This window comes from Glycine max, chromosome 9, assembly GCF_000004515.6.
Source record: "Glycine max cultivar Williams 82 chromosome 9, Glycine_max_v4.0, whole genome shotgun sequence".
Classification (NCBI taxonomy): Eukaryota; Viridiplantae; Streptophyta; class Magnoliopsida; order Fabales; family Fabaceae; genus Glycine; species Glycine max.
The window spans coordinates 42,062,792-42,079,377 of record NC_038245.2 but is presented as its reverse complement, the minus strand read 5'-3'; the positions used below and the strand labels follow the sequence as shown (position 1 = coordinate 42,079,377).

Sequence of the window (16,586 nt, the reverse complement as noted above, 5' to 3'; positions counted from 1 at the left end):
CTATAAAAAAAAACACGATTTTGTAGTGTTTTGCCATTGTCGTGTTCAAGAAAAAAAAAATGCCTCTATATTTCATTGCAACATTGTTAGAGTAAAACAACAGTCATATGTACAATACATTTGATATTTGAATATTGACAATATGTTATCGTTCTGTCTGTAAAAAAAGACCACTGAAAAGAGGTTGCACACCGACCATGTGCACCGTTCAATTTGAGAAATCGACCACTGAAAATTGAGTTGAAAATGACCACTGAAAAGAGGTTTCATTTCGACCACATGTACTGTTCAATTTGAGAAATCAATCGCTGAAAACTGAGTTGCATATCCACTATGGTCCACGCGGAAGATCAACGTTTTTCTCTCCGACAAGGAATTCCTCTGGGCCATTGCTGCAGGAAAGAGAAGGGTAAAGAGTGGCTGAAATCCATGTACAGTAGTTATAACAGTGAAATTAGTCGTCAGATATTTTACCTAAGATAACTGAGAGCAGACATTCGGTAGAGACAGGTGAAGACCAAGATATGCAATCCAATGGTATAAAAGAATGCGAAAGTTCGGGCATACCTGCAACAGGAGGATTCTTTATCAATTAACTTAACAATAACATGTGCAAGAAAGAAGAAGGAATAATACACTTGATCTTCCCAAGTCGAAAGTAAAAACATCAAATAAAATGCTATCGAAGCTTAGCAAATTATTTAAGCAGAAGAATGGGAATATCAAACGGGTTAACAAATTATTTAAGCAGAAGAAAACAGGAGCATTGAAGAATGTCTAAAATATAGCAGAAGCCTTCAAGCATACTTGTTCCCAAGGAGAAAACGTCCACTGCTGAGTGTAATTCTGTCCCTGAATCCTAACTCCTTGTATCTTTGATCCCTTTCCTAATTACATGAAAAATAGATGGAACAGTTCATAATTAAAATTAAATAACATTGAATACAGAACACAGTGAAAGATAACTTAGTCATGTTTCTAACCAATCACTTCCTAATCTTTCATCCAATCCCAATAAGCCCTCCCTTTTCTAGGTAAGGTGCAAAATGGGAGAGGGAGATCTACACATAAGGAGAATCCAGTGTTCAATAGCTCCAACAGGCAACAACAATTATTCAAACGCAAGTTTAACCAACAAAATTAGACTTTCAATCAAGGACATAACAGGCATTCTTCCCTGTACCTACTGACTAAACATATACCATTTTCTAATCTCAGTAATAATACATCTGAAAACTAAAGTTATTTCACAAACACAAACAGTTATGAACAAGTTGCATTTGGCAGCACCAACCTTAAAATAGATAGAAAATTCCTTCAAAGATCTTTATGTGCGGTTTTAGGCTTTTAGTTATCTTGGACAGATAGACACTTCAGTTTCAACATATGCATATGATCGCGTTCAGAGTACCAGGCCCGAGAGAGAGACCCAGCAACCCGTTTATCTTAAAGACTACGTACGCATATGAAGCACGTGCATGTGCATTTTCGTAATTGTATTAGCATTAACGAGGCACGCATTCTATTAGGATATGCCAGTACTTGTCGTGTGATATTTCGCGCCTGTAATAAGATAGCAGAAGGTTCTAGTACTGAATGAACCTATATATATACCTGAAATAGTAATGAATAAAGCAGAATATCCATATTCAGTTTATTTTTATCCTTCTTCTTCTTCGTATTTTAGGAGATTCCTCCCTTGGTCTCGAATTCAAGGGACAAGCGCTATCAATTTGGTCCAACCTGCCGGCGTCGCCATGACCGAGCACAACACTCGTTCGAAGACCACGGACCGCCTCGAGGACGCCGTCCTCCGTCTCACACAGACTCACCACGACCTGTCCCTCTGTTTGGATGCCATGCAGGAACAGCTCCAACTCCTGCAAATCCAACACCAGCCACAACCACCCCCATTACCTCCTCCGCTATCTCCACCCTCGTCGCGCCACCATATCAAGCTTGATGTAGCCGGTTTCGACGGGACCGACGCCATGGGATGGATCTTTAAGATCTCCCAGTTCTTCGAGTACCACCATACACCAGACGAGGAGCGCGTTATAGTAGCATCTTTTTATATGGACGGACCAGCCCTAAGCTAGTATCAATGGATGTATCGTAATGGATTCATCACGTCCTGGGCCGCCCTCCTGCAAGCACTTGAGACCCGCTTCACGCCAACTTACTACGATGATCCCAGAGGTACTCTATTTAAACTTACTCAAACAGGCACGTCAACGAATATTTGCATGACTTCGAACGCTTGGCCAACAGAATTATCGGGCTTCCCTCGTCGTGTTTACTCAGCTGTTTTATTTCCGGCCTCGCGCCGGAGTTACGTCGGGAAGTTCAAGCTTTCCAGCCCATCTCTCTCCCTCAGGCCATCTCCCTCGCCAAGCTGCAGGAAGATAAACTTGACGACAGGCGCCGTTCCTTCTGCCCCCGTCCACCGGCCTCGACCCCTCAACCTTTCCCGACCCTCTCCCCCACCACACAACCACCCCACACCACTGCCATCATTTCCCCGTTACCCTCCCCTCAACCGAAACCTACCCCTCCCTCCCGCAACCACGTACGCCGCCTCACCCCAGAGGAGACTACCCGCAAGCGCGAACTTGGACTGTGCTACAACTGCGATGAGAAATGGGTCCCCACACATAAATGCAAGGCCCGTTTCTTCCTCTTGATCTTTGAAGAGGATGAACCCGACCCAAACACCCAACCCGCAAACCCCATCCTCTCCCAACCCTCCCCACCCTTGCCCAGATTAGTTTCAACGCCCTTTCCGGCACCTCCACCCCCGATGCTCTCCGCCTCTTTGGTTCCATCCACAACTCACGCGTCACTGTGCTCATTGACGGAGGGAGCACGCACAATTTTATCCAATCACGCGTGGCCAAGCACCTTCAACTCGCCACTGTCACGACCAACCCCCTGCAAGTCACCGTCGGCAACGGCACCTCCCTTCCCTGTGACCAACTTTGCCCCCACACCACCCTATCCCTTCAAGGTCACGACTTCTACGTTGATCTTCATGTTTTGCCCATCAGTGGCGCGGACATAGTTCTTGGTATCCAATGGCTCAAACACCTCGGGCCCACCATCACGGACTACGCTGCCCTCACCATGCAATTTCAGTACCTGGGACACTTAGTCCTTCTTCGCGCGGATGCCCCCACGGTGCCTGCCGACATGTCCTCACTTCAGCTTCGCCGTATGTTGCAGACCCACTCCACTTCTGCTTTCTTCCACATATCCATCAACCCTCTTTCCCCAACTCCGTCACCCCACCCTGCCATCACCCACCTTCTCCAACAATATACTCACCTGTTCCAACCACCCACAACCCTTCCCCCTCCCCGGCCAATCACCCACCAAATCCACCTCCTGCCAAACACCTCCCCCGTTAACGTTCGTCCCTATCGTTACCCCCACTTCCAAAAGGCGGAAATCGAGAAGCAAGTGCAGGATATGCTCTCATCGGGTCTCATACAGCTGAGCAACAATCCCTTTTCCTCCCCAGTCCTACTGGTCAAGAAGAAGGACGGGAGTTGGCGTTTCTGCGTTGATTATCGCACGCTCAACGCCGTGACGGTGAAGGACAGGTTTCCAATGGCCACCATAGATGAGTTGCTCGACGAACTGGGTTTAGCCTCTTGGTTCTCTAAGCTCGACCTTCGCCAGGGCTTTCATCAAATATCCATGGCTGTCGCTGACGTCGCCAAAACCGCCTTCCGCACCCACCAAGGACACTACGAATACAAGGTAATGCCGTTCAGTTTATGTAACGCTCCCTCCACCTTTCAGGCGACCATGAATGAACCCCTCAAGCCCTTCCTTCGCCGCTTTGTTGCCGTCTTTTTCGACGACATCCTGGTGTACAGCGCTTCTTTAGATGATCACGTCTCCCACCTCCGCCAGGTATTCGATTGTTTATCTCATGCTCAATTCTTCCTCAAGGAAACCAAGTGTGTCTTCGCCCAATACCAATTGACATTCCTCGGACACATCGTCTCAGCCCGCGGTGTTGCCTCTGACCCTTCGAAGATTGATGCTATGGTTCAGTGGCCCATTCCCACGAACACCCATTCACTTCGCGGATTCCTCGGGTTGACCGGTTTCTACCGTAAGTTCGTCAAGGGTTATGCTTCCCTCGCTGCACCACTGACTGCATTGCTTCAGAAGGATAACTTCCTCTGGACGAAGGCCTCTCAGACAGCCTTCGAATCCCTTAAACGCGCCATGACTCAAGCTCATGTTCTCTCCCTACCCGACTTTTCCATTCCATTCATCCTGGAAACGGACGCCTCCGGTTCCGCCATTGGCGCTGTCCTACAGCAACGAGGTCATCCTCTGGCCTTCTTCAGCAAAGCCCTGTGCCCTCGCATGCAGCAAGCCTCTACGTACGTCCGCGAGTTACACGCAATCACCACCGCCGTACGCAAGTGACGCCAATACCTCCTCGGCCACTCTTTTACGATCCTTACTGATCATCGAAGCTTGAAGGATCTCATGAACCAGGTCGTGCAGACCCCGGAGCAGCAGTCTTACTTAGCCAAGCTGTTAGGTTACAATTATGATATACAATACAAGTCAGGTAAGTCCAACATTGTTGCAAATGCGCTTTCCAGGGTACCTCATCCCGAAGCAAGCCAGTACTGGCTATTATCTATCCCTCACTTCATCTTCCTCGATACACTGCGCCAACACTTCACCACCAGCGCTCCTTTCCAGGCCATGCTTCACCAAGTTACGAGTGACCCCAGTTCACACCTTGAGTTTGCACTTCGCGACGGCTTGTTATTCTTCAATAATCGAATTTGGTTGGAACCCGACAACCCTTTCGTCGATACCTTGATTGACGAATTCCACTCTACTCCTATCGGCGGTCACCTCGGCTTTGCCAAGACACTCCATCGCGTACAAGCCAGTTTCCACTGGAACACCCTCAGCCGTGACGTTAAGCGTTTCATTCGACAATGCCCGACATGCCAACAAGTCAAATACGAGACCAAGCGCCCTGCAGGGTTACTCCAACCTCTGCCTATTTCCAGTTCCCCATGGCAAGACCTTTCATTGGACTTTATCACTGGTTTGCCTCCCTCGCGTGGATACACGACCATCCTCGTCGTAGTTGATCGATTCACCAAAGGCGCCCATTTTGGAGCTCTACCAGATCGTTACACCGCCCATAAGGTTGCACTCCTTTTCTTTGACATCGTCGCCAAACACCACGGCTTCCCTCGTAGTCTCATCTCCGACCGCGATCCAATCTTTGTAGGCCATTTCTGGCGCGATCTATTCCAACTTAGCGGCACCAAATTGTGTATGAGCACCTCGTACCATCCTCAAACGGATGGGCAGACTGAAGTGCTAAATCGAACCTTGGAACAATACTTGTGATGTTTCGTGCATGACTCCCCATCGCAGTGGACACAGTTCCTCTCCCTAGCTGAATGGTGCTACAACACCGCGGTTCATTCCGCTACCGGCATTACCCCATACGAAGCAACATATGGTAAGCCACCACATTCGCTGGTCTCCTACATCAAGGACTCTTCTTCTGTAGAAGCTGTCGACAGCCTGCTCTCATCACGCCAAGACATCTGGGCCAACCTCCAAATTCGTCTACAGAAAGCTCAGCAAGCCATGAAGATCCAGGCTGACCGCAAGCACCGCGACGTTTCTTACTCCATCGGAGATTGGGTTTACGTCAAACTCCAACCCTACCGCCATCTCTCTCTCACCCGTACGACATTTCACAAGCTGTCCAAGCGCTACTATGGCCCCTTCCGCATCACTGAGGCAGTTGGTGCAGTCGCCTATCGCCTGGCTCTCCCAGCTCACTCCAAAATCCACAATGTCTTCCACTGCTCGTTACTTAAACCCCATCACGGCCCAGTTTCCGAAGACGTTGCACCTCTACCCCCACAGGCTTCTGACCACCACCCACTTGTTGAACCGTTAAGTATTCTCGACACCAAGTGGGATACTACCTCGTCCCCACCATCTCTGCTGGTTCTGGTGCAGTGGAATGGTCTCGCACCGGAGGAAACATCTTGGGAGCGCTGGGACGACCTCCGTTCTGTATACCACCTTGAGGACAAGGTGGTTTTGCCAGCGGCGGGTATTGATAGCATTCAGAGTACCAGGCCCGAGAGAGAGACCCAGCAACCCGTTACTATGTACGCATATGAAGCACGTGCATGTGCATTTTCGTAATTGTATTAGCATTAATGAGGCACGCATTCTGTTAGGATATGCCAGTACTTGTCGTGTGATATTTCGCGCCTGTAATAAGATAGCAGAAGGTTCTAGTACTGAATGAACCTATATATATACCTGAAATAGTAATGAATAAAGCAGAATATCCATATTCAGTTTATTTTTATCCTTCTTCTTCTTCGTATTTTAGGAGATTCCTCCCTTGGTCTCGAATTCAAGGGACAAGCGCTATCAATTTTGTCAAGCTGTGACACTAATACAAACTTATAATGCATGAAACATTTTTCAATATGCTGTGTTTCATTGCAGCAGCCAAGTTAAGTCACCTTTTTTGAGAATGCAGCAAAAGGATTTATATCATCCTCATATATCTTCTTGTATTTAGATTCCACATCTGACATGAAACCACTTTCAAGATCTTCAGCATACTGAACAAAAAATCACAAATAAATCTGAGTTCAGGGTAAAAGGGAAAAAAGTTATCTTGAAGAATGAAATAGAGTGATGTTTTAAGCACAAATTAAAAACCTTTTTAGAACCCCTAGAAACCACTTTCTCATGATTATAGTCTTGTACATAACGAATCTTCCCGTATAGTTTGACATTATCAACTTTGCTCTTTTCCAGTTCCACTGTTAATACCCCAATCTTCTCCTTCAACTGCCTTATTTCCTAATAAAAGTGAAAAATTCACCCAAGTCAACACTCGTTACACTACCATATCCTTAATCCAAAATTGGGCTGATTATAAACATACCTCTTCTGTCTCTCGCAAGCGGGTCCTAAATCGATCTCTTTGATTGCAAATCACTTTAAGCATTGAGCTCTGATCTTGGTCTAAGGATACTTGCCTTTGGTCAGTATTCTGATGCAAAAAGAGCTAATTCAAGAATTCTTTCAATCTAATATACATGTGTACAAAAGAATATTTGGGGGTGTTATTAATCAATCACAAAAAATTATCCAGCAAAAGAATTTTTTCAATGTTCTCAAAATCTAAATCTTCTAATTGCATGGGTTCAATTGTAAGAAAATCAACATTCGTACCCAAAGTTATCATTAAAAAATCAAAGAAAATAGATTGCATCATTAAACCATCTGTCTTAATATAGGAGAGTATACTTACTCGCCCAGCTATAGTGAATTTTATTATCTGTTTGGTTAAGTCTTGTTATGTTAACCATAGTATTTCCTTAGTTTTCTGTTAGGAACTAACTCAAGGTTAGTTGACAGTTATTGCTAAGTAACTGTCTATATAAACAACAGCTTTGTAATCTGTTGTTAGTTGGGTTGATTTTATCAATACAATCACCTTTCCTTCTCTCTCTCTATCTCTCTCTCTTTCTTCCTTTTCTCTGAATCTATTATGGTATTTGAGCAAGGTCGATCCTTGACTAGTTTTTCATGGCTTCCGCTTCATCTCCTATTACTCAAAAGCTAAAGCTGTTAAGAAAAAGTTGAATAATGACGCACATCCCTTCGAAACCTGTTAGCTCGAAGAATGTATAAAGTTCATCTAAATTTGGATGCGGGAATGGGAATGATCAGAATCAATCTATCAATTACTTGATCAAGAAGCTTTGACAACATGCCATGAACTAACTATCCCACAAGCATAAGATGTTAAGAGAAGGCCTGTGATGAATTTTACTTATATCTCTTACAGATGCATCTGAAATTAGAATAGTAATTCCCCATTGTTAACACTCAACTCAACTCCACCCAACAAATTATTGATGAGAACTAATTTTTTGTTAACCTAAAAGAAAACAACAGTTCAGACAGACAGCATCTCTTTCCAATTGTTGAATGTATGAAACTTTGTTTCTTTTGAAGATTGGTCTGCAGAAAGAAGTAAAATGCAGAAATAATGGCAGCACAAGAGTGGAATTTACCTCAGAAACCTCACCCCCACCAGCTTCTGAAAGATCCCAATCATCAAGGAAGTTCCCTTTACGGTCTTTTGAATTGGAACTATATCCCTGTATCAAGAGGGTTACTAAATGCATTAAATAAATAAAAAGCATAAAATTTCATCATTATTCATAAACGCATAACCAAATATTAGCAAAAGAGAGCAATTCTTATTCTATTTAAAGTGGTGGATATGTAACAGAGGCAACCCAGGTAATCATTCCAAACCTTCAATATATCATCTTCCAACTTCTGTATCAATTTCTGTTGTTCATTAGACTTTGCTGTAAGTTCTGCTATCTTCTGTTCAGCTGTTTCCAGTATGGACGTTTTCTCAGAAAGCGTGACCTGAAAATGGTAGGACTTCCATCTGAATGAAAGAGGTATTTCCAAATGCACAGCAATAATACTTGCATTTCTACATGAAATTGTTATTGACTTCACAATAATTGCTCAAATGAAGGAAATACATAGGATCCTTTCATCACTGGTCTTGCTTTCTTTGAAAGCTACACTATATAAAAGGCTAGTGTTATGTTAGTTGATTATTTCTTTCACTCTGATCTTTTCAAAGTCTTCTTCTTTGTTTATGGGGGCAGGAGGACTGGATGTCCCATTGCTAAACAAATCACATTCTTACCTTCAACTGTGTTAGTTCATGTTCCATTTTACGGTTCTTATCAAGAAGAAGAGACTCCATCTTGCTCATCTCTTCTCCACTTGTAGCCACTTCCCAGTCTTCGGCCTCGATTGAATTATAACCCACTGCCTACAAGTATAGTTCACAAGGAACACAAATAGTGATGTTACAAGAGAGCCCACCAAAATGGTAAATAGAGGATACAGGGAACAATAAAACCACCTGCAAAATTTTCACTTTCTTGCGCAGATCATCAACCATCTTTTCTGTTGGCCTTGCTTTAAGTTCTTTCTTCATCTCCTCAAGGGCAGCCTCCTATATTAAGAGAAGGTGATAAAAAATAGTTTTAAATTTTCATGAGCATGGAAGAACAAAATTATGTGCCATATAACAAAGCAAATGGATTGTAATTGCTACTATATCAACTGCAATGCATCTGCTCGGGACTAAGCCAATTTGAAAACAAAATATATTGGATCAAAATCTTGGGGAATTCACAAATCAAAGTCACTTATAGTGCATTTAAGTATCACACGAAGGAAATCTTCAGTAGACTTTGGCCTACCAAAATATTACCTTTTCATTGAGCATGGCCGTAAGTTTCTTGACTTCATTAATGTGTTGATCTCTTTCATTTGATAAGGCTGTTTCAATATTGTGTAGTTCCATGTTCAAATCAGAGATTTGTTTTTCTTTGGCATTTAAAGAATTCTCCAGCGCGCTATTTGAGTCAAAATTATCACTGCAAAATAAAAACAAACAATAATCTGAAGATTGCGATCCAGTGTAAAAGATAAGAAATTAGAAGGATTTGAGCAAGTATCAATGAGTGAGTATGCATATATGGATATAGGGTCAGATAGACAGAAAACACAAATAATTAAATTATTAAAAATTAAAAACAGAAATATAGGGTCAGATAGACAGAAAGTAGCTCTGCATCACTGAATAACTTATTGTATGGTGAATTCACGCAAGAGGAGTGAGGAGTGTTAGCAAATAGCAACCCACTCTATAACACTCTAGTATTGGTTAAAAATTAAAAAATATTAAAAACTACAAAATCAGGAGAGAGAATAATTAAATAAGTGGGACCCACAAAGTTTGTAATTTCCAATAAATTTCAGCCGATAATACAATGCGTTCAAAAGAATGTGTTGTTAGCATTTCTAGTCCACACAAAAACATGGTCTTATTTCTTTTAGAGACTATACTTTCTTCAAGGAAAGATTAATATGTTGAGGGATCCAAATAATTGCTTCTATTAACCGAAAGAGATAAACCCGAATGTGAAGAATGGAGTTTGTTTCACACATCATGCTCTGAATTTTATGAAGTAAAGAGAGTTTGTTTTACAAGCTTTTAAAGCTGTAAAAAATAATTAAAATAATAACACGTATAGCTAAAGATACCAAATTAAAATGATAAAAATAAATTTGGATTGCTTGATTAAGAATGAAAATATATCATGCAGCAAATCTTGAAACTAATTGAACTGGGATTTCTTTTAATTATCATGTTTGGAAGAATGAAGAGTTGAAGACCAAAGGATCTTTAAAGGAAATGCAGAATGGGAAATGTTATTCAACTTAAAAAGGGATGCTAAAGATGGGTAGTATAGTTATAATAAATTTCTTTAGTTTAACAGCCAATAAAAAAAATGTTTCTGTATGTAGAATTTGGAAATTAGAAACTTAAAATGCAGATAATACTCATAAATAGATTTTAGAAAGGGAAATGTGTAAATATGTCCAACTAATACTGCTTAGTTTGGGCATAATAATAATTTTTAATTTAAATAGAAAACAAAGAGGATCACCATACCTATTCTTAGTTTCAGTCTCTTCATTTGCCGTTTGCAACTGATTTCGGAGAACCCCCTGCATAGACACAGAAGTATCGCTACAATAAACAGCAAGTCTTATTGAACATGGAAAAGCATCAGCACTCAGCAGCTTGAGACAAGATTCATTCCACTTAATGTTACAGAAGCTATGGAAGGATTTAAAATATGTGGGCCCAATTAAATTCTTTCATCCAATTATCTTCCTCTCTACCCTTATATGGATACCAAACAGAGACTTGGTTATTTTAAGATTTGATTATGGACTAAACAGTAAAAACTGTATCCTTACATCATAAAGAACCAAGATGCACCTACACAAATACACAGTTCATTCAGTTTGACAATCACAAACTATATTCAGTTTACAGTCATTGATAACAGCCTTTGCAAAAAATATAAACTAGTAATTCCATTCTTTATACCTACAGGAGGGAAGAACATTGTCAGTGAAACCAGAACAGTACACGGGGTTGTGGGGTAGGTCATCAATAGAAATTTAAAGTTGATTATAAGGATATGCTTAAAATTTAAAGAAAATTTAACAAAGAGAAACTAATTTAGAAACTTAACAATAATAATAAAAAACAAGCCTTATCCAAAGAGTGAAGATCACAACAAGAATCAATTAATAGTTGAATCCTCAAGCACAAGTAATTCCATGGGGAATAGTTAAAGAGGGATTTAAAGTCAAGACACCATCTTCCTAGTTACCAATACTTTCTTTCTTTAGTTTATTTCAAATTTTGAAAAATTGCCCACTGATACTTTTTCCTATTTTGAGCTTGACATATATAATAGAAGCACTCTGATAGGAGTCGGAGCAAAGTAGTTAGGACAGTTATGGAATTAGATAGAGTTGTTAATAGTAGTCAGAGTCAGTAATAGAATTGGTTTATTTGTTAGAATTGGTTTATTGGTTAGAATTGTTAATTATCACTGCTTAGGCATTCAGAATTGTTAGTATTGGAAAACAAAGCCTGAAATGAACAACTCTTTGTCAAGGGGAAACCCTTAGAAGGAGATTTCTCTCCTTTTCTGTTCAAATGTCATTCTCCAATAACAGATTCATTCTTGTTCTTTCTATCTTGCATTCTATTCTTCAATTCTGGTTTGTTGGTTTGTAAGAGGCTCCCAGCTGTGTAATTAATATGTATATGGAATATGAATTGATTGCAGCAGTGATAATTTTTTTAAAGGATAAAGAAACAAACTGTTATAACTCAACAGAGCACCTAATATGGAACAAAAAAAAGATACAAAACACAACTCAAGCCCTATCTTGCCAGGAAGGGTTGGCAGCGGGGTCAAACTCTGCTACCAGGCTCTGTCAAAACTAATTTTTTAAAAGTGTTTAGAGCAAAGTCTTATGAGTATGAGTATCTCCAAAAGTTTTCCCTTAAACTCTGTTAGTCAACTCCAAACACAACCAAACCAACTTGGTCGAGGTTCTGTCATCTTTTCAAAATAGGTACTACTCTAAATTTATTTCAAATACATATTTCTGATCTTGTATGTCCTATCATCCCACCTCAACATTAATCGTCTTCACTACACTTAAACAGATTTAAAAACAGTGGACTATAATATTTTGTAAATTCTGAAACAAATAGAGAGAAAGCAGCAAAAATTGAAGAATTTGACTGAACAGGCGAACACACAATTACAAATAACCACACTTCAAAATCAAATAAAAGTTTGTAAATTGTACCTTCTCTCTTTCTAAACTAAGAAGCATTGATTGTGCACGTTCCACTTCATCCATCAGAAGATTGACCTCTGATTGCTTAGATGCCCTCTCTTCCTCTGAAGTTTTCAAGAAAACAGGGGATCATTTTCTTCAATATTAAATAATATTAGGAGAATCATGGTCTTTTAACTCTTAATATGCAGATTATAAAGTAATGTAAGAACTGATGTTACAGATTCAAGTGAAGTGTACAACTAAAATTAAAATGAAAACTATTTGATTACCAGATTGGGCGCGGAGTTCAAACAACTGGTTTTGTGCGAGTTCATGCAATTTCTGCATAGTAGAAACACTGTCTTTGGCATGCTGCAACTGATCTTGCAGTGCCTGTTCCCTGCACAGAATAAAGAGATCATCAGACTAGGTAAGAAATGCCAAGACAGAGGACAGTTCTGATATAGTAGTAGTCAGTCAATACAGGGCAAGAGGGACAAAGTGATAGGAACCTAGGTATTTTATATTTGAATGTAGAAAAAGAGGGAATAATTTCCAATTGCAGAAACAGACTCACAAGAATAGACTCTCCCTCTCTTGCTCACAGCAAACAGAAAGCTAATGGAAACATTTACAAAAAGAAAAGAATGAAAAAGGAAGTCAACATCATTCAAGAGACATTAACGCCCCATCCAATCCCACACTCAGTCCTTGGTTGCCCCTCCCTTTCCCTGTGCGCCCTTCTTATACTTCACACCATTAAAAAATTTGGTTTCTTTCCTCCCACCACCCTGCCATGTGTGCAGGTAGTGCTTGGAGCCAGTATTTCTTTGGCTCACATGGGTTCTCCATCCTATGTTTCCCTCCCTTCTTTCTATAGTCCACTTTGGCAATGGTAAGAAACTAAGAATGCTACAAACATATATCTAAGGCAGTTGTCACATGTACTAAACTGAATAAACAAACAATTTGCCATAGCAGACAAGATTACCAGATACCTTTCTTTCAAAACTTCCATTGTTTTCTGATTCTCTTCTGCCAGACTGCGTTGCTTAATCTCCACAATTTCTTTCACTTTCTCTTCCATCTAATTCACATAGATTCAAATGACAAAGTAAAAATCATGAAAGACAGTTAGGTCTAATTTATAATTGAATTTTAAAGATGTTGGGGATCTAGAGAATTCTACACATTGCAAATATGCCATAAAATAACAAAATATGAACACACAGATTGAAAGGAACTTATCAATTTGACAGTAAGGAGTTGGATTCAGTTAAGCTAGGAAATCAATTTATTGCATGTCATAAATGTAAACATTTAAAACCTTTCTGCCAAAATTTATCGGTAGACATTTGGAGGCAGTCACCGCAATTAACAAAGTTCTTTATCACAAATGGAAAAATTCTGCACTTGTTTGAATGCATGTGCACATTCACCCATTTGAACAATAAAACAGGTATGAAACATACAAATGCATCTCAAATTCAGAAATTGGCAATTCATGAGAAATCTTTTACTTAGAATAGGTTACAATATCAGCAATTTGGTAAGACCTACTTTGCCCCTTTTATAAGTCCAAGGTACTATCTAATGCAAAAATTAGATTTAAGGATAGTTATAGAATACATTATTGGATAAAACACATACATAAAGCAACCTTCAAACAATACTGTACTTGTAAGTCGTAATTACTTAAACCTAAGTTTATTCATCCTTAAATTGTTAAAAAAATAAATTGGATAAGAAAAAAGGATAAAGGATTGGGATGCTGATTTTAGAGATGCAATATATTAAAAACGATTGTTGTTCTTTCACCTAAAAGCTTAAGCTTTTGGGATAGTTGTTTCATAAAAGAAATGAAATCAGGCGATCATAATAGGATCCTGACAATACACCAGTGCATACTAGACCGAAAACAGGAAGCATCATATAAAGGCATCAACACTCAACAGGTATTTTCCTCAAGAAATGAAAGAGACTGTAACATGTAATCATATACACAATATCAGAAGCATTAATAACCTGTTGCTCTAATTGCCTGTTTCTCTCTTCAAGTCTTCGTATTGTAGCCTGCTGATTCTTCAAGTGAGTTGCCTCTGTCCTGAACTCCTCAAGCTCAACTTTCATTTTCCGGTTTTCAGATTCAAGCTCAGATATCTTGAGATCTTGCTCCTGCACAATGAAAACACATCAGAACATGAACAAGCAAATGTAACTATGCACATGGTTTCCCTACATGCATAAAATATAAGCACTAATCCACACAAGTATCGTACATACAATTTAGTAAGCAATAAAAATGGAACAGTTTAAAAGCATAATAAATTAATGATCATGACAGAGGCCTAATTTTGTAATCTTTAAATATGCATATTGAAAAAGTGGGAGGGCAGCCCATCTCTTTAAAAGTCAAGAGATGAAAACACCTTAAAGCAATGGGAAGAACACAAAAGAGATTCTAGAAATAGAATCTCATCCCAACACAGGTATGATGGCAAGGAAACACCCTTAAAGTTGAATGCATTCCAAGATGGAAGGACATGCCCAGTGCTCATTGCTAAAAAGAGCATTACTACATCAGTATATTTAGAATGGAGAATCATGCATTCATTATCCATAACTAACTCATGCATGTAGATGATGTAATACATCCAATAAAATTACATGAGTCCTATCACATAGTGCAAAAAATTGAAAATAAAGAAACAGGGCACCTAAGCAAAATGCTAGAACTCACAGCAATCGACACAAGAGCTGGATAAGGATCCGGAGCTTCATAGAGCTTTTGATAGATGTTGAGAAAAGCATTTTCTCCAAACTTTGCTCTCTTAGTAAGATTATCAACCTCTTCTTGATAGCCCTTAAGCAAGGAATTGAACAAACTTAACTTATCCTCAGGCGAAGCCTTTTTGAAGTCTGTAAGCAGCATAATATGCAATTCTCAGACACATCCATTTATTACCCCAAACAATAATAATAAAAAATTACAGAGCATGAAAAAAAACAAAGCGCAGCTATGCTCCTGCCTCCGTTCCATTTTCAGTGAAAACATGTCCTAACAGGTAAGCTATCCATATCCAAGTGAATTGTTACTAAAGCATATATTGAACGCTGATTTCAGAATAAATGTTAATAATAATTCTATTAACTAAGTTTCGAGCATAATTTGAAAACAGTAACAAAAGCACTAAGCACACACCTCTAGTGTTCTCTGCAAGCTTGCGCCGATTTCTCTGACTGTTTTCCTGGTTCTCTGCAATTCGAAGCCCTTGCTCATCCAATATAGATTTCTCCTTCTCCAACTCAAAATCTGAAAAGACGAATAAACACAGAGTCACGAATTCATCGCAATTGCAGCAATTGAAACAATGCGGCAACACATCACAGATTAGAGATCGTCAAGTCAATTCACACACGCGGAAACACGAAATCAGATGAAAGCTATGAAAATCGACGGAAATTTGGAAAGAGCGAAACGTGGAAGTGAAGTTTCGGTGTGACCTTTCCAGAAGGCGGAGACGACGGAGATCGGAGAAGAGGAGGGAGCGGTGGATTTATCTCGCTCGGGTCCGGATCCGGATCCGGATCCACCTGGTGGAGCCTCCATTTCTGGTGCAGTGTCTAATTTGGTTGAAGTAGTTATTTTTTCTTTCTCTGTTCTATCACTCTGTCTCGGTTTCGGGTTCTGTATTCACCAAACGGAAAACACTTTTATGCGGTAATGTGGGATCAGAAAAACGGATCTGAATATTTGCCAAGTAAATTAGTAAATTAAGTATTAGTTTAGCTTAATAGCTTTCAAGTTTTGTTTGGTCACTAAGTTAATAATGGTTTAGCTGGGTTGATATCATTATCAATTTTATCATAAATCCACAAGTATTTTTTACAGGTACAGTTTTGAAGGAGACGTGTTCTTCCTTGTAATCGTTGGGCCGAGTTGATCCTTTAGGCTTTAGCTTCATATTTTTAGCATTTCTATTCACACCTTCAGTTAACTATTTAAACTCCTACCTTTTCAGAAATGTGCTTTTTTTTCAAAAAATACCCCTGATATTTGACACCGTTCACGTAATCAAGGTTCTGTTATGTAACTGAATTAGGTATGCAGCAAAAACAAGTTTCTGTCAGATCTTTAAGATAGAAAAAAGGGGGCTTGAAATGCACACTTGACTAGTCAATGTCGAAGGAGCTTGAAGGACTTTTTGGTTTAACCAAAATGGAGTGCGACAGAGGGAGAGCTTGAGGGGAGTGGGGACTAAGAGAAGGGGTACGGAAATCAT

General features: G+C 40.0%; 1 protein-coding gene across 1 annotated transcript; it reads right to left on the bottom strand.

Annotated features, from left to right (window-relative positions):
• Positions 1-44: 44 nt before the first annotated feature.
• LOC100784316 (protein CASP) lies at positions 45-16,170 on the bottom strand. The gene is made up of 19 exons (XM_003534129.5): positions 15,808-16,170; positions 15,506-15,616; positions 15,044-15,222; positions 14,329-14,478; positions 13,302-13,390; positions 12,594-12,703; positions 12,331-12,425; positions 10,601-10,656; positions 9,353-9,518; positions 8,999-9,091; positions 8,777-8,905; positions 8,365-8,484; positions 8,118-8,204; positions 6,980-7,087; positions 6,751-6,894; positions 6,549-6,650; positions 808-887; positions 475-567; positions 45-392 (listed from the first exon to the last, which is right to left on the bottom strand). The coding sequence occupies exons 1-19, from the start codon at positions 15,911-15,913 to the stop codon at positions 332-334; spliced, it is 2,079 nt and encodes a 692-aa protein (XP_003534177.1). The 5' UTR covers positions 15,914-16,170; the 3' UTR covers positions 45-331.
• Positions 16,171-16,586: the final 416 nt, after the last annotated feature.